The sequence below is a fragment of the Adiantum capillus-veneris genome, chromosome 25 (genome assembly GCF_014529385.1).
Source record: "Adiantum capillus-veneris isolate H3 chromosome 25, ASM1452938v2, whole genome shotgun sequence".
Lineage (NCBI taxonomy): Eukaryota > Viridiplantae > Streptophyta > Polypodiopsida > Polypodiales > Pteridaceae > Adiantum > Adiantum capillus-veneris.
The window spans coordinates 74,753,449-74,771,351 of record NC_140955.1 but is presented as its reverse complement, the minus strand read 5'-3'; the positions used below and the strand labels follow the sequence as shown (position 1 = coordinate 74,771,351).

Below are 17,903 nucleotides of genomic sequence, written 5' to 3'. Positions count from 1 at the left end.
CTTGGGAGTTCAATTGTCATGTAACAAAGGTTAGTGACCACTGACATGTATTCTGAGAGAGAGAGAGAGAGAGAGATGCTTGGGCTACAACAGAAGGCAAATAGAACCTTTGAGCTTGACACTTCAACTATCAACTCAGACAAGACTTTTCTTTTTGGCCTACATAACGCCGAAGCAAAGCACGAAACTCTTGGGAGCAATTGTGAGGCATTGGATAAAGGTTATCGATTAGTGCCACATGGCAAGTGATGCAGAACTTTCTTTGTTTCTATTTCTTGTTAAGGGGCCTTAACTAGGCATCATCTTGTGTGATACTCGACATTTGTTCAGAGAAATTTTTGGATTCTATCCGTATTTTAAAAAGATGTTCGCAATAACATGTCCGAGCATTTTCTTAATGCAAGCACATATTCATATTTACATATATTTACATGCACTCATGTAGGTGCATAGGATTGTACACACACACACATACTTACAATGGGATTGCCAATGGAGCTAACAGCTCCTTACATACGTAGCTCACGCCCATAGCTGAGAACTAGACCATGACCATTATGGTGATAAAGACTGTAGTAAGAGTGGATTAGTTTGTAACTTGATCAATGGAGGACTTGCAAGGAATTTTTTGAACCATAAGGCCGAATCCTTGGGGTAACGTTTTGTATTATCATTGTAGTCAACAAATACTATCCCAAACCGCTTTGTGTATCCCACTGACCATTCAAAATTGTCCAACAAGGACCAGACAAAATAGCCACGAATGTCGGCGCCCGCCCTACCAGCCCCAAACATACCACGCAACATATACACATTTGGTTAGCAAAAAGGGTAAAAACAGAATTTGCAAGACTTTTACATTCACACCTCACCTTATTGCTTGAGATACAAAGAAGAGGAACTCTTGAAGAATTCTCACTCTTCTAGTGTCATGCAAGCTCTCTGTTAAGGATTTTGATGGGTCATTTTCCTCATCAGTACCTACCAATATTGAGCCAAAAGATAGTCAGCCTTCCGACGCCACATACAGGTGAAGATGTTTAAGACAGAAATCTGACATAGATGCATGCATTTGAAGTCGTTTTTGGAGCAAGCTCTCGTTTCTTGACTTCTATGGCTTTGACAAGAATTATTGATTGCAATTGAGAGCTTTCACAAGCTGGTGGTAGCCCATTTCCACTAGATCCTAAATGTTCTGTGCATTTAGGATTGGTATCTTCCTCCAGTTCAAAGTCCACCACTACAACCGTGCGTTCGTGGGTGAGCAGGTGGGTGCATGTGCGTGGGGAGAGGGGGAGAGGGAGAGGGAGAGAGGGGTTGAGGTTTGTTAATCTGTTATATCCCAGGGGGGTTTTTCACTATCAGCTCATCTGTAATGCCTATGGGCTTTTTAATGCCTTCGAGCTTTGGTGCATTTTGATTATCTAATATAACAAGCCCTCCTTTTTTGCCAGAGAGAGAGAGAGAGAGAGAGAGAGAGAGAGAGAGAGATGGTACCATTCTCTGTTATGAACATTACTGGCCGATTGTATCTATCAGTCAACCATTTCAAAAGCTTTCCAAATCCCCATGGAACGTTGTACATCCAGAACGAAGCACCCTGTAAACAACATGCAACAACAATTGTCAATCACACGTGACTAGCTAGTAATGAATGGTAGAAGGCTCCCTCTATCTGTTTTTCTTCTCTCTCTAAAAACATCAACAGGCTCACTTAGTAGAATTGAACGTGATTATGGATAGCCTTCCTAGCAGACATTTTTACTTTGTGGGATGTAGTAGCAATGCCATCGCAGCCTCATCCCATACCGCTGATGCTTTGCTCAGAATCATGGCCCTTCGACACAATGATAGGTCTTGCACCCTCGTTTGCACTCTATTTTGACTAGGAAAGCACTCGCACACACATACACACTGAGCTAGTCGCTCGCTCTCCTCTTGCAAATGGGGACATATTGACTTTTTTGCACCCGTGGTATAAAGATTTTACTTTGGCTGCTTTTGAGAGATGTGAGGTCCCCAAGTTAGAGGTAGATAACTTTGACAATGCGGAAGAATACAATGAGGGAGAGAATGCAGGTTACCACATCAGGATCGAGAGGAGGTTTCAAAGCAGCTGGACAAATGCTCAGCCATCTGAGGCACTTCAAGATCACCCTGAGGCACGCCAAAATATGCCACTTCAGCAGCCTTTTAGACTCTTTGGAGATTCAAACACAGGTGCCTCTTACAGCAGGCACTTTTGGAGGAGAGTCAGATTTTCATGGTCCAGGGAGATCACCTATAATCAGCTTCAGAGCGCAGACTCTACATGATATCTCTTGGATGAGGGACCCTACAGGATCAGACGATTGTGGAGGTCAACTATTACATGGATATTAGACAGTTTGCAGATTTGTATGAGAGATAGATTAATGATGCCTTGGGGATGTTGGTTTGGTCAAAGAAATGTTCATCTTGGTACCTTCCCTTGGCTTTTGTGATGGAGGAAAAATGGGTTCCTCCTTCCTCTCTTACAGTTTGGTTGTGCTGAAGATTTGCATCTTACTTTGGGGTACCACTTCCAAAGATGATGGAATGGATGCGGATGATTTTGCAGACAAGGTTTTCCAGTCCCTTGGCTTCATGAGCTGCTACAGGAGGTTTTTTACAGCGGATTCTTTATATCATTTTGGTAGCTAGCGATGGTCTTTACAGTTTTGCTACACCGACAGAGGCGGAGAGAGCTTTTGGCAGATTTGTGTACAGCTAAATAGAGATTCTTCACTATTTCATGATTTGAGTATCATATCCTTTGATGTATCCTGTGGTCGTTTGGGTGTTTTTCCCCATGATCTCATTGTATATCTTTCAGGCGTTTCCCCATTTCTTGTATATGGACCTTTGGTCGATTTCAATGCGAAGGGGCCACAAGCCCCACTTTTTGCTCAAAAAACAGAAACAGAGAGAGAGAGAGAGAGAGAGAGAGAGAGAGAGAGAGAGAGAGAGAGAGAGAGAGAGAGAGAGAGAGAGAGAGAGAGAGATGCTACCTTCTCTCCAATGGGCTCTCCATTCCTTTCAACTGCAGCAAACAAAGATTCCACAAAACATCAACAAATGGAACAAATGCATAATCTCAAGTTTAGATTGAGAAGAAAACCCATTTCTCAATAGGAAATTTCATTCTGACTGCCACTTCTTTGCTAGAGGGAGCAGGAGGTTAAGCCTATGGCTGTCATGGTGCCAACTTGATCCCAAATTACCTCAACTAGCCTAGAGCCAGATGTGATCAGAGTTCTCCATGGTCCTATAAGTACCAGCTTCAACTAGAAATTATTAGGTTTTCTAGTTTCTTTACATGTAGAAAAAATTACAGCTCCCATGGGTATGGCCCCCAATCAGCCCACCCACGTTTTCACTAAAAGTTGGCTGGGGTTGGCAAATGCGTTTCACCTCAGCCAAGCCCTCACTCCCGCGTGCTCCTCTATTTTGAAAAGAAAAAATGCAAAACTATGTGAGATGAAGATACCTACATTGTAAGAAAGTGTTGACATCCTCATACCATCCTGCACTCCAAGGACTATTTTTCTTGACTGCATGTCGAGTAGTTACATATGCTGAGAAGTAATGATTAATTCCAATGAAATCAACTGATCCATGGATAAATGCCATTTGTTCGGCTGTGAAACGTGGAAGGCGCTCCCCAAGGCTCTCAGACATTGATGTTGGATACTTGCCAAAATAAATGGGGTCCAAAAACCTGCATAGAAATAATATGGGAGGCTATTCAGGCTCATTACTCTTTTTTCCCTTGCCAATTACAAACCCAAGATCATTGAATCTCCTCAAACTTACCAGCCTAACATAAACTCCAAATGCCTTTGTGAAGCCTGTCTGTCTTCCAAAGAGCTAGTCAGTGGTTCGGGCCATTCTGAGTCTACTGCTAAGCCAATGAGGCCACCTTGTTTCTCCTGTATTTATGTTTCTCAACAACATTAGAATTGATCATGTCTGTTCATAATATCCCTATGAGATGCAATTATCCACAGCGAGAGAACTCTACTATTATGAATATCTCGACAAAATATATGCATGCTGTGTAGACTTGGCCACATCTGTCTATGTGCTACACAAAAATGTTGCACCCATGACTGACTATTATTTCTACAAATTTCTTTGGTATACCTTGTACTTTTCCCTGTAGACCTTTACAGCTGCAGCATGGGCCAGCAAAGCATGATGGCCCACAACATATGGCTCAACAGAGGAGTCACCATAAAGGCTTCTGCTTCTATTTGAAGATCTTCCAGGTGCATGAATTCCAAGGCAATGTCCTAGGATTGCAAATCGGGCTGGTTCATTCAGTGTAATCCAATGTTTCACACGATCCCCAAAAGCTTTGAAACATGCCTCCGCATAAGCTACAAAATATTTCCTGTAAAGAGAAGGTCTCTTTCATGACAAATTAAAGAAAAAGCAGGAAAGAGACCTGAGAATATAAGATACTTACGGTATCTCTGGACTCAGCCAGCCTCCCAACTTGTCCTCAAGAGGTTGGGGTAGGTCCCAATGATATAAAGTTACGAAGGGTTTGATACCTGAGAACCATAAAAGAACCTCTCATAAAGAGTGCTACACGAACTGCCAAGTCACATCACTATTGCAAACATTCAATGCTGTTTTTCAAGAATCATGTGCTCATTCCCGTTGTTTGAACTGGAACCATGTTCTTTGATGACCTTAAGAGTCCTCTTCCTTTAACCATGAAAACTTTGAGTTGTGACACATGGCTAAAAACTACAGGAAACAGAGCCTGTGACCCAATAAAGTCCTAGGTACAGGGATCTTGCCTCAAGCAAGCCTACCGGGTGGCCACATACATGGCCCATACCGCCAAAAAAGGTGCACCTACCTCACATTCGGCTAGACACAGCCATAAAACAGCCCTCACTCATTAATCTTCTCATTGATGATATATGAGCAAGGTGGAAAGATACTTAGTGCTCAGTACGTGTTTGGTATGTAAGGTACATAATATTGAATGATTTGAGTTATTAGGTACGTAAAATTTGTAGTTTCTTTAAAAAGCCTACAATCTACAGCTACTCAACCCAATGCTTTGAGATCTAGCTCTACATCATTCACTTAACAACTTCCTCCATATAAACCAAATTCAAGATCGAGATACCTAATATGTTAGGAGATTTGTGGTAGATTCATAAGCATTCTCCACAAATGTTAAGACTCCAAACCAAGACTGCCATACAATATAAACTTTATAGTACAACAAGTACCACTTAGACATCCAACTAAACAATTAGAATTGTACAACAGATACAAAGACCCTAAACTATTCTATACAACAACAACAAACACCAAAAACTTTAGACTACACAATGGATGTTAAACAAGATTCTATACCTCATTATGAAACTTCGGAAAACAGTGAACACTAAATCAATCATGCACTGTGAAAGCATCTCATATGATATGAGACATAAATCATAGTCTCATCAAAATGACAAAACCCATAAAAAGATGATACATCCAATGATCACAAATAACACCTTAACAGATCACAAATAACAAAACAATCCTTAATGTGAAGTCGTTACTCAAGAGTCAAATGATTGTCTATTCTATAGCACAAGTCACTCATACATACAAGTCTATTAGGTCTCTTCTAAAAGCCCTTCCTTGATTGGTCATTTTCTAAGCTTTCGAGAGTGACTAGTGATCAAATTCATATATGATCAGTTAACATAAGTTTTTCAACGTACCCACGTAGTACGATCCATACGTACGGATCCATGTCCCGTACGTACTGTATGATATGAATGATCCATACGTTGTACATATACTACCTTGTATTAGAGCCACCACCGAACAAGAGGCGAAAACAATGTAGTGAACATTTGCAATTTGCAGAAATTGCTTCGTCGTTGCATACCCTAACTTAGAAAGGGGTACCACTCACTTGGGGACCTTTACAGAATACGGCTTTTGAGAGATTCAAACAGAAGTTAACTACAAGGCCAGTGTTGAAGTTACAGATTTGCAGAAGTCTTTTGATGCTTGTGGAAGCATGTCACAAATTAGTGACATGGCATTCACTGAAGTTAGGACTTTAAAATCCTAACCCTGACGGACTTTAAAGATTATGGCCAATGGGGCCTAAAACCTCAACTTGCATGGTCGAGGGGCCTAAAATCTAAAGCAAAGTAACCCTGAAAATTGCGTAACATGTCACAAGACGGGCACCACGTGCCAATAGAAAAGAGCCGAATGAACAGACTTTTAGCACTTCAATAAATACAGAACTGAGAGAGAGAGAGAGAGAGAGAGAGAGAGAGACGACATGCGACACGGAGTGGCGGAATTCCACCCTAGAGAGTATTGGCCCCAAACCTTGGCGCCCCTTTCGGTATTTCTTCATATTGCATCAACACAGTACAAGCCGGTACTCGAGACTATGCACCTTCGCCAGGAAGCATGCCAGAGAATGAGCCCTAACCTCCTATTTAAAGGCCCTAGGCCCCAAAAGCAGTTTACAGTAAAAAGCCTTCAAACTCAAAAGCATCTGGTCCAAAAGCAAAGCCAAAAAGCTGCCAACGTAATTTACGAAAATCTGTACAGCTTGCCAAGTCATCAGCCAGCACAAAACGCGGAATTCCGTACAGCTAGCCATGTCATCATGCCAGCGCAATTTTCGAAAATCTGCCACAAGTCTCTTTTGTGTGTGTGTGAGAGTCCTGCTTTATTTTAATCCTTTATGTCACTTGGGGCCCCATCGAACGGGGTCCCCATAAGTTGGTAGGACTTCTTCTTCTGTTACATGTTCTTCTTAGGGTTTAGGCCCCTCGGCCGGCATCTGCAAGTTGGCTCCCTTCTTCAGGGCTTTGACACGTCAGCAGTTAGTGACATCTCCCCTTCTTGAAAGAGAGTAATCGTCCGCAAATACAGCATATCTGCAAAACAACTCAAGTTAGCTCAAAAATTTCCGAGGGTCGTTCCGAGGGACAATCAATTTGCTCTTTTTGTTAAGGAGTTAGCTTCTCCTTTCAGCTCTTTTGATCAAGGTGTTAGCTTCTCCTTTCGTCGAGATCGGAACTCTCGATATTCCGGAGTAGTAAAATTAGCCATCACACCCAGACCGTACTGATCTTCCACGGGTGTCTTGATGCACTAAAATTACATACCCAGGCAATCTCATCCAATTAGGAATATTCACTAGTTGGCACATCACAATGCAACACAAATGATCACATATGCATGTTACAAGACATAGAAACATAAAGCCGCCGATGAACACTCTTCCCGCATAACCTAACAAGGTCCGCGCCGGGAGATATTCAACGACTCCCTCATCAGTTTGTAGCCGACCGCGGCATGGTCCATAAGTTCTTGCATGGTGGAGACCTGCTTAGATAGACAATATTCCTGCAATGGTGATGGTAGTCCAATGGTGTATCGCTCGCGTTGGGCCTCCAAGGGAACAAATCTAAAGAAGGACACCGGAAGGTACACGTCGAGAAACCTTTGGTTATATTCGTCGAAGGACACCGGAAGGTACACGTCGAGAAACCTTTGGTTATATTCGTCCATGGTTTCAGTGGCAAGCATTTTCAAGTTGCCCCATTCTGCCAAAATCCAGACTTCAAACATAGAAGTCATGTAACTACGTGCAAAAACTGTCTTGAAAGCTTGCCAGGTCCTTGGAGCATGCGGTTGTGTCGTGATTGAACTCCACCATTGCATAGCATTATCTTTAAGAAATCCCGCTATCTTGGATTCTTTTGTATAGTTCCCTAAAGCATAGATGTTGTCAAATTGCTGTAGGAACTACAATGCTTTCTTGCGATCTTTCACCCCAGAAAAAGTGAAAAATTTAATTGTCGTGCCGCCATCTTTGAAATCTTTGGGTTGGTTAGGCCATATCCCGGGTATGGATAATAAGGGTATCCATATGGGCTCCAACCATTGTAGGCTGGTGGCGGTGGTGGAGGTGGGGGCAATGGGGGTGGCAAAGGCACTTGCACTAGATCAGGGTCAGATGGCTGCACCATATTCCTAAAAACTCCCCCGATCGGAAAAGACGGCTGAGAAGGCTGCCAATTGGAGCTCTCGTACTTTCTGATGCCGGAGGAGGAGGTACCACCTGGGGCATCAGAGGGGGTAACATGTAGTTCAAAAATTGTTAAAAACTTTGCAGCATCGAAAGATTCTTTTGAGGATGCCGCGAAAGAATGTAGTGGAGTTCGTTGAGCAAAAATTGCAAATATTCTGTTGAATCCATGAATTCCAAGTGTTGGGTTCTTTATGGCTTATGCCCTGTAAGACACAGAGATGAAGACGGGAGCGCGCCCGATGCGCAATGAAGTAAGGGTGGGAGTGGCTAATAAGTCCGGGGTCAGAGGCCGAAGATACCTTGAATAAAATTCCAATAGCTCTATTTGCTCTTTTGTAGGACCAATATGCTTTCAGAAAAGCACACGCCTGATGCTCTGATACCACTATCACAAGACGGGCACCACGTGCCAATAGAAAAGAACAGACTGAACAGACTTTTAGCACTTCAATAAATACAGAACTGAGAGAGAGAGAGAGAGAGAGAGAGAGACGACATGCGACACAGAGTGGCGGAATTCCACCCCAGAGAGTATTGGCCCCAAACCTTGGCGCCCCTTTCGGTATTTCTTTATATTGCATCAACACAGTACAAGCCGGTACTCGAGACTCTGCACCTTCGTCAAGAAGCATGCCAGAGAATAAGCCCTAACCTCATATTAAAGGCCCTAGGCCCCAAAAGCAGTTTACAGTAAAAAGCCTTCAAACTCAAAAGCATCTGGTCCAAAAGCAAAGCCAAAAAGCTACCAACGTAATTTACGGAAATCCGTACAGCTTGCCACGTCATCAGCCAACGCAAAATGCGGAATTCTATACATCTTGCCACGTCATCATGCCAGTGCAATTTTCGAAAATCTGTTGCAAGTCTCTTTTGTGTGTGTGTGTGTGTGTGTGTGTGTGTGTGTGTGTGTGTGTGTGTGTGTGAGTCCTGCTTTATTTTAATCCTTTGTCACTTGGGGCCCCATCGGACGGGGTCCCCATAAGTGGGCCTAGGCCGGTATCTGCAAGTTGGCTCCCTTCTTCAGGGCTTTGACAAGTCATCAATTTGTGACATAACATGATAACATGGCACTGCTGCACGAAAATCCCATAAAACGCGGAAGGGTGATGACATGACAGGACTGTAAGGATAGGCCCGCAAATTGCGGAACAGTCTTTTGGGCGTGTGCTTTTGGACCATGTGCTTTTAGGAGCCATAGCTTTTCATGTGAGATGCTTTGGGCCTAGGGCTTTTAAATATGTACCGCAAGAGGGGGGCACTCTCTGGCATTCCAGGTTGAGGAAGTAGGGCAAAGTCCCCCGACTTGTACCTTGTTCAAGCAATCTAAAAGAAATATCGAAAGGAGTGCCAAGGTTTAGGGGCCATTGCATCTGGGAGTGGAACTTCGCCATGGAGTCTCTCTCGTGTGGATTCTCTCTCTCTCCAAGTTGTTTGAAGTGCAAAAAGTCTGTTCCAGTCTATCCTTTTCAATTGGCGCGTGGTGCCCTCCCGTTACGGTGGTATCAAAGCTTTAAGCGTCTAACTTTTTGAAAGCACACCGATCCTTCTCGAACAAGGACAAGATCAATTCTACAGAGTATCTGAGTACCTCCTTGACAAACTCCGTAACATACTCTGGAGGAACCCTCCGCAAAATTTCCCAATACTGCAAAGCTTTCAACAATTTTTGAACCACATGTTGCCTCAGGTTTTTCCTCGTCCAGCACCAGAAAGCACAAGGGCCTCCTCTCGACAACCTACACATTCTTTTATTCTCATTGGGCGAGTTTTCAAGAACATCGTGCAACCATCTTACCTTCTACCCAGTACAGCCGCCTTTGCCACCACCTCCCCCACCGCCATTTCGGTAAAACGGTTGAAGCCCGTATGCCTAGCCCTATTATCCACATTCTGGATTTGCATCGCATCAACCCAAAGACTTCAAGGATGGTGCATCTATTGTTAGATAGAAAGAAAGCTTAAAAGTTCCTATAGCAAACAATATCTATACCCTAGGGAAGTGCACTGAAGAGGAGTTCTCCAGCTACCAAGCCGCATGCTCCAAGGACCGGGCAAGCTTTCAAGAATATTTTTGTCCAAAGTTACATGACATCCCTATTTAAAGAGCACCTTCTGGCATAATGGGGTAACTTGAAAATGCTTGCCACAAAAACCATGGAAAACTACCACCAGAAGTTCCTAGATATATATATTCCGTGGACCGTTATCTTTCTTCAAGCTGATAATCTTGAAGAATCAATGTGAACACTATACCATTGCACTGCCATCACCTCTACTGTTTGGCCAAGCAAGTTTCTACTATCCAAGAGCCTATGGACCATGATGCGGTCGGCTACACGCTTATGAAAAGATTGGAATTTGTGTCGGAAGATCAACCGACAAACACCCAAAATTCCTCAACAACAATGTACAAATTCTCGCAATAACTCAACTCGACCCGCAAGACCTCAATTGACACTTCGCCAACGAGAAACTCAACAGCACGAAGGCCACTGCTTCAAATGTTTCCAGATAGGAAACACCTCCTATGTAGTCCTAATAAGGGGAAAAGACTCCGAGAAACCTCCTCCTAAGAAAGCCAAAACTACAGTAGGACTTATTCCAAATATTTACGGCGGCTCTATACCAGAAGCTTCCAAAGAATTGTGCAAAGCATACAGAGAGATCAGTGGCTTCAAGGCACTTCTCTTCTTCGACCCAAGAACCATCGAGAATTTCATCCATCCAGAGTTCCTCACGCAGATGGACTTTGAATATGATCACTTTGCTTGAGAGCTAGAGGACAAGTTAGCCACAAGCCAACGAGTCAAGTTGTACCCCTTATTGGTGCTCTTCCGATCACCATCCAAGGGTACCATGGCAAGGCAGACTTCCACATCATGAAGTTAGGGCATTGCGACGCTCTTTTGGGCATGTCTTGGCACAACAAGAACGATGCTACCGTTCACATCCAGAACCGAACCATCACTTTGTCGCATAAATGGATAAGCCAGTTGTCCTTCAAGTTCAACTAACTCAGACTAAGTCAGAATAATTTTAATATTAATTTGTATTTAGATACTTTTGAACTTTGTTCAAGAATATTGTTTGTAATTTGTTTGAAATAGAATTTATCTATTTTGAACTTGTCTTGGTGCCGATTGAGTTTGCTTGATTCTGATCTTTATGCCAATGCAGTTTGGAAACCTTTGGATGACACAGACTGTGGTATGAGGAGCATCTAGTAGTATATGGCCTCTAAACGACGCAAGTTGTGGTCTGGGGAGCGTTCAGTTGTAATGGAAACTTCCGAGCGACACAGACTGCGATCTAGGGAGCGTTTGGTTGTATTTATGGCCTTTGAATATAACATGGCTCGGACTTCGGTTCTAGGGGGGAGTATTTGTCACAAAGTGATTACGTGGATGACAGCAGAAACCCTAATTTCTGCCAGAAACCCTAAAATTCTTGCAAACCCTAATTTCTACCAAAAACCCTAATTTCCGGAAATCGCGGAGGCTTAAAAAAATAATTTTTATTTTTATTTTTTGAAATGATGAGCGACGCGAATTTTGCTTTTTTTAATTTAAAAAAAAAAAGAGAGAAGATTCTCTAAGAGAGAGAGAGAACTAATGCTTTTTATTTTAAAAGCTTTTGGGGCTCTACTTTTGGGCATCCCTTGTATCTTTAAATAAGTGGTGAGGGCTTCACTTCTCAGAGCATCTGGACGCAGATTCTGAAAGTGAAACCCTAGCCACTCTCTTGTACTTTGAACTGATTAATATAAAAATACCGAAAGGGGCGCCAGTCTTTGGGGCCAATGTCTCTAGGCACGGAACTCCGCCGGGCCAGTGCAAATCTATTGTGATCTGTGAATTGTTTTGAAGTGGTTATTTGGTGTTGTCGCGATTGATTTTTGACTTGGAGTGTCCAAGTCTGTTACAGTGGTATCAGAGCACGGCCGATTTCTCTTCTACGGGAAATCCGATCCCCGAAATTTTTTTCCGCGGCACCTATGGCTTTAGGCAATGATCAGTCGACTCCCTCTGCATCTAGAGATGCGGGCAGGGATCACAACGAAGATTCCGGCAGAGAGTATGGCCCGCCTTGGCCTACTTAGGCGGAGTGGCGAGAGATGGAGCGTCGCCAGTTGATCGGCGATGCAACAAAGATGATGCTCAATTTTGCCAAGGACCCGAAGATGGCAAAACATATGAACCAGACCTCTTTGGAAGAGGTACAGATGGAGTGGCAGAGAACCACAACACCACTCCCGAAACCCGCTTTCAAGAAACCTTCTGGCTCCAAGAAAATATACGGAGAAGGAACTGGAGAACGTGGTTGATACACAGATTGCTCAGCTTTTTGACGCGCAAAAGAAAGCCAAAAAGCACGGCAAAAAGCAGAAGAAAAGCACTGACTTTCCAGGTTATTTGGGTCGTCAGTCGACTTTTGACAAGGCAAAGAAACAGAAGAAGCGTTATCCATTTGAAGGAGTACCCAGTTCTTCTTCTTCTTCTTCTTCTGATAGTTCTTCTAGCTCCTCGGATTCGAGCAAAGAAGACAGAAAAGGTAAAAAGCGAAGCAAGAAACAAAGCTTCGGAAAGGGCAAGAAAAAGGCAAAGAAGGCTACATCTCGCCCAGAGACTGACAGTCCTACTGAGGACTCGTCTACAGACAGCTCAGATTCTGATGACGGAAAGTTTTATGCGAACAAGAAGAATTTTTACAAAGCCAACCATTATGACTTTCTCGAAGATAAAAGCAAGAAAGTCCGAGAGTTTAAGGAAGGTGGCCACTCGATCAAGTTTGATACTTTTTCAGGATACTCAGATGCTTCCAATTCTTTGTCTTTTATACAGCAGTTTGACATCGCTTTCGCGGGAGGACGCTATTCAAAGCACTCCAAGATTCGGAGAGCTACCTCTTACCTTAAGGGGAATGCTCGTACTTGGTGGTCCACGCTTCTTTTAACAAGAGTGCGCCAGTTAAATGGCTGAAGTTTAAGAAGCTTTTTATTTCTTCTTGGTTGACGCAAGAATATGAACGAGATGTACGAGCTGCTTGGAACCATCTTCGGATGACCAAGAAAGATACAATCAATGCTTATTGTGAAAGATTCTGGAGCTCTTTTCTACCCGCCTCTTCATTCAAGAAGATCTCGTTCAGAGAACAGATTGAGCAGTTTACCTTGGGTCTACCTACAGAGATCCGAGATCACAGCTTGGAACAGAAGTCAACTTCTATTCAGGAGTTGATGAGTCATGCAAAGCGGGGCTTTGCCATTCACTCTGGCAGTCTAACCTACCCCACAAATGAGGCCATGACACAACGAGCTGAACACACTTCTGGAAATGAAAGTAGAAAGAAAAAAGAGCAACCCAGAGAAAAATGATGCACGACCCAAGCTTACTCCTGAGGAGAGAGCTCGCTTCATCAGAGAGGGGAAGTGCTTTGGATGCGGGGAACAGGGACATATCTCCGCGAAGTGCCCTAACAAGGCACAAAAAGAACAGAATGATAAAGACGACGATAGACTTGAGAGTTCGAGAGCAGCTGAGGAATGTAGCAAAAAAGGCAGATAGAAAAGCAGAACTGGTACCACATGGCGTGGGACATGCACCGAATCTAATGAATGAAAGTACAAACTTTGCCGCTTTTGGGGCAAAGTGAAGGATTAGGAAGCTCTTTTGAAGGAGCCAAGGCCAACTTCTTTTCACTTGGAATTGGCGGCTCGATTTGGAATTACGCCCGACAGACTGACGCCACAGGCGGAGGTAGTTCGACTGGCACCCGGATAGGATGTTTCCATTACACCGAGCATTGGCAAACTTTGTTTGCAATGACAAGGGTGTTCAGGGCACGCGAGTGACGTTCTACTCAGGATCCCTTGGTACCACAAGAACTACGCCATGGTTGACTACCGGGCCGGGAAAGCGACTTTGATAAATGAAGGGCTTAGAGATTGTACTTGATGAACTTCAGTTTCTTACTCATTCTTTTGGGAGAGAACTGAACGATAGATAAAGGTTGAATATGTTTTGACCTGATCAAAAGAACGCCAAGATTTTTCTCCACACTCATGCCGATTGCTTTTCAGAGGGCCTGAAGATCAAACCATTCATCTAATACCTGGAAGCACGCCACTGAATCGGCCACCTTACCGTGAGAGCCGAGTACAGAATGAAAAGATTATGAACCAGTGAAAGACCTCTTGGAAAAGGGTCTTGTCCAGCCTAGTACTTCACCGTATTGCTCTCCAGTGTTGTTGGTTTTGAAGAAAGAGGGATCTTGGAGAATGTGCATTGATTATAGAGCTCTCAACAAAATCACCATCAAGAACAGATTTCCGATCCTAGGATCGATGATATACTCGACATGTTACAGGGATCCTCGTGCTTTAGCAGGATTGACTTGAAGAGTGGATATCATCAGATCCGAATCGCGCCGAAGGATGTCTACAAGACGGCTTTTCGGACGACTTTTGGGTTATTTGAGTTTTTGGTGATGCCTTTTGGCTTAACCAACGCTCCTGCGACATTTAACCGGATGATGGTGGACAGGATTTTTCGAGAGTACATGCTATTTGTTGGCACTTTCTAAGGCAGAACACAGAGATCATCTGCTTCAAGTCTTTCAAGCATTACGAGAACACACTTAGTGATTAATGCAAAGAAAAGTGAATTTTTCCTACTAGAGATACACTTTTTGGGACACATTGTGTCAGCAGCAGCAGGAGTGCAAATGGACCCGGCCAAGATAGAGACTATCCGTGATTGGCCCGATTTGAGGAATGTCCATGAAGTTAGAAGCTTCTTGGGACTGTGTTCGTACTACAGGCGGTTCATACGAAAGTTTGCAGAGGTTGCTTCCCCTTTGCATACCTTGACACAGAAAGGAGTACCTTTTTCGTGGGGACCCAAAGAGGTGACTGCCTTTGAGACATTGAAAGAGAAATTGACTACGGGACCTATTTTGACTTTGCCGGACTTGCAAAAGTCATTTGAAGTATATTGTGATGCTTGTGGTCGTAGTCTGGGTACGGTCTTGATGCAAGAAGGCCATGTCATAGCTTACGAGAGCCATTTGTTCTCTAGGCCGGAGAAGACAGCACAGATTTATCAGAAAGAGCTTTTGGCGGTTATCCATGCTCTTACTCAGTGGCGGTATTACCTAGTTGGAGCGGATTTTACTGTCTTTACAAACCATCAGAGTTTGCGCTACTTCTTGTCACAGAAGCAGCTTTCAGAAAAGCAGATGCGGTGGGCGAACATCTTGTCACAGTTCCACTTCCAGATTGTCCATGTGCAGGGACAAAAGAATGTGGTGGCAGATGCTTTGTCTCGGAAACCGTTGGTTCTGGCTGTTTCCGCGATACATCATAGGAGCTTCGAGGATATGGTCAATCAGTATGCCAGAGATACAGATTTTGCAGATATTTTCGCACGGATACGGGATGGGGAGACGGTAGCGGGATACTCCCTTCGGGGAGGCTACTTGATGAGAAAGACTATGTTGTGCGTTACACAGCCGTTGAGGGATAAGGTTATGACTGAAGGCCACTGTCCACCTTTTACGGGTCACCGCGGCATTGCTAAACCATGAAGGGGGTAGAGAGATACTTCTTTGGGCCGAGACTCAAAAAGGATGTGGAAGAGTTTGTGCGCAGTTGCTTGGTATGCCAGAAGGTCAAGTTTGACGGGCATAAGGCACAGGGATTGTTATAGCCTTTACCCATACCCACCCACCACTGGGAAAGTATTGCAATGGATTTCATTTTTGATCTCCCAAGAACACAGAATGATCACGATGATTTTCAGAGTACATGGCATGCCTGAGACGATTGTCTCCGACAGAGACCCCAGATTTATGAGTTTGTTTTGGAAGGCAATTTGGGAGAACATTGGCACGCAGTTGCAGTTCTCGTCATCGTTCCACTTGCAGACTGACGGGCAATTTGAGATTGCCAATTCAGTGATTTTAGATTTATTGAAGTCTTGTATCTCGGATCACAAGACTCAATGGGAAAAGAACTTACCTTTGGTGGAATTTGCCTACAATAACCCGATACACTCTTCGACGGGGAAGACGCCATGTGAGATTATTGAAAGTGCTACGAAGGTTCCATCCTTCCTGAGCACGAAAGATTAGATATTTGAAGCGGATGAATATTCGCGAGATTTGGATACGGCTTTTGCCAAGGTTCGCGAGACTTTGCAGGAGTCTCAAGAACGACAGAAAAAGGCAGCGGATCGCCATCGTTGCGACTTAAAATTGAAGGAGGATGATTGGGTGCTCTTACGTTTTGAGAAGGCATGCCTACGAAAGAAAAAGGGAGAGGAGAGGCTTCTTCCAAAGCTTAGTATGCGATACTACGGACCTTTCCAGATCACTGAGAAGATAAATGATGTCTCCTTCCGATTGAAACTGCCAGATACTTGGAGGATTCATAATGCATTGCATGTGAGTCTCTTGAACCCTGTTAAGGGTGATGTGCCTGATGATGGGGAGCTTGATGAGCAACCCAAAGTGGAAGAAAACGAGGAGATCCTTGTTCCTGAATAGATTTTGGCACATAATGATACGAAGAAAGGTAAAGTCCGAAGGCGGTTCTTGGTTAAGTTCAAGAACTTTCCTGCATTTGATGCGAAGTGGATGGAGGAGGAGGACCTAGCAAATACTCCTCGGATTGTGAAACTTTACCTCGATGTTTTGGTTTAGCATAGTCTACTCCAAACGGAACCCAGAATTCAGCTTGGCCGGAGATCTGGTGCAGTGGGATGCACAAGAGGGGAGTCACTCCACTCCTTTGTCAACAGATGGCTTGATTTTGATACTAAAGTCACTGATGTCTCTTTGAGCTTCAGAGATACTGAGAGCTGACAGTATTCTGCTGGATGACTTTATGAAATGGAATTCCTGATAATGATACTGATTTGTTCTTGACTTCTTGTGAGTGCAAGAACTGATAGCCGAAATGACTGCAGCATTTTGGTCTGATTGATCTCGAATGGACATGGTTGCAATAGGGGTTAGTCAATCGGACATCGATGAGGTCCCGATTGGACCTAGATGTGATTGCTAGCTACATTCGTGGGGACCCCAGACATATTAGCGACTCCCACCCTTACTTCATCGCGCATCGTGTGCGCTCTCGTCTTCATTGCTCTCTCTTACAGGGCATAAGCCATAAAGAATTCCAGATTACTCATAGGTTCTCTCAGAGAATCTGAGAGAGATAACACCTCTAGGTGGGCAGGCAAAAGAAAAGTTGAAATCCGGTTCGGGAACTGAAGAAAAGAATGAAGATGTGTGCAAATAACAAGTGAAATCGATGATAAAGGATGATGAATTGGGAGCAATGACCGTTCCAGAATTAACCCGATAAGTATCATGAATTTTGAATGAAACTAATGGAAGAACATACTATTTGTGAACAGATAACAGGATTGAGAATGAGATGATGATAATTTTGGAGCAATGACAACTCTCGAATGTACCTGATATCGAATCATGAATTTTGAATCACGATCGATTCAATGGAATTGTTGTGAGCGCATCAAGAGTTCCTGCAGGATGAGATGGCCACACAGTTAGAATTGAATGATTGGACCACTCTGTTCAGTATGAACTTAAGGATGGATAGGGATCCCCGGAAATGATTACTCGCACACAACAGTGCTTGAGTACAGATGGAATGATCACTCGCACATGACAGTGCTTGAGTGCAAAAATCTATTGACATGATCGATATATGGGATTAGACAATCCGACATCAATGAGGTCTGGGATAGATCTAGATGCGATCGCTGAATAC

General features: G+C 43.6%; 1 protein-coding gene across 1 annotated transcript in view; it reads right to left on the bottom strand.

Annotated features, from left to right (window-relative positions):
* Window positions 1-321: 321 nt before the first annotated feature.
* The window catches only part of LOC147425112 (beta-glucosidase 42-like), a 76,035-nt gene continuing 58,453 nt past the window's right edge, over window positions 322-17,903 (bottom strand). The window contains exons 6-13 of the mRNA XM_086500795.1: window positions 4,490-4,577; window positions 4,165-4,414; window positions 3,835-3,950; window positions 3,513-3,739; window positions 3,030-3,061; window positions 1,498-1,600; window positions 873-981; window positions 322-778 (exon numbers count right to left, since the gene is read on the bottom strand). Of these exons, the coding sequence (XP_086356921.1) occupies window positions 556-778; window positions 873-981; window positions 1,498-1,600; window positions 3,030-3,061; window positions 3,513-3,739; window positions 3,835-3,950; window positions 4,165-4,414; window positions 4,490-4,577 (1,148 nt within the window). The 3' untranslated portion in view covers window positions 322-555. The remainder of the gene's footprint in view (window positions 779-872; window positions 982-1,497; window positions 1,601-3,029; window positions 3,062-3,512; window positions 3,740-3,834; window positions 3,951-4,164; window positions 4,415-4,489; window positions 4,578-17,903) is intronic.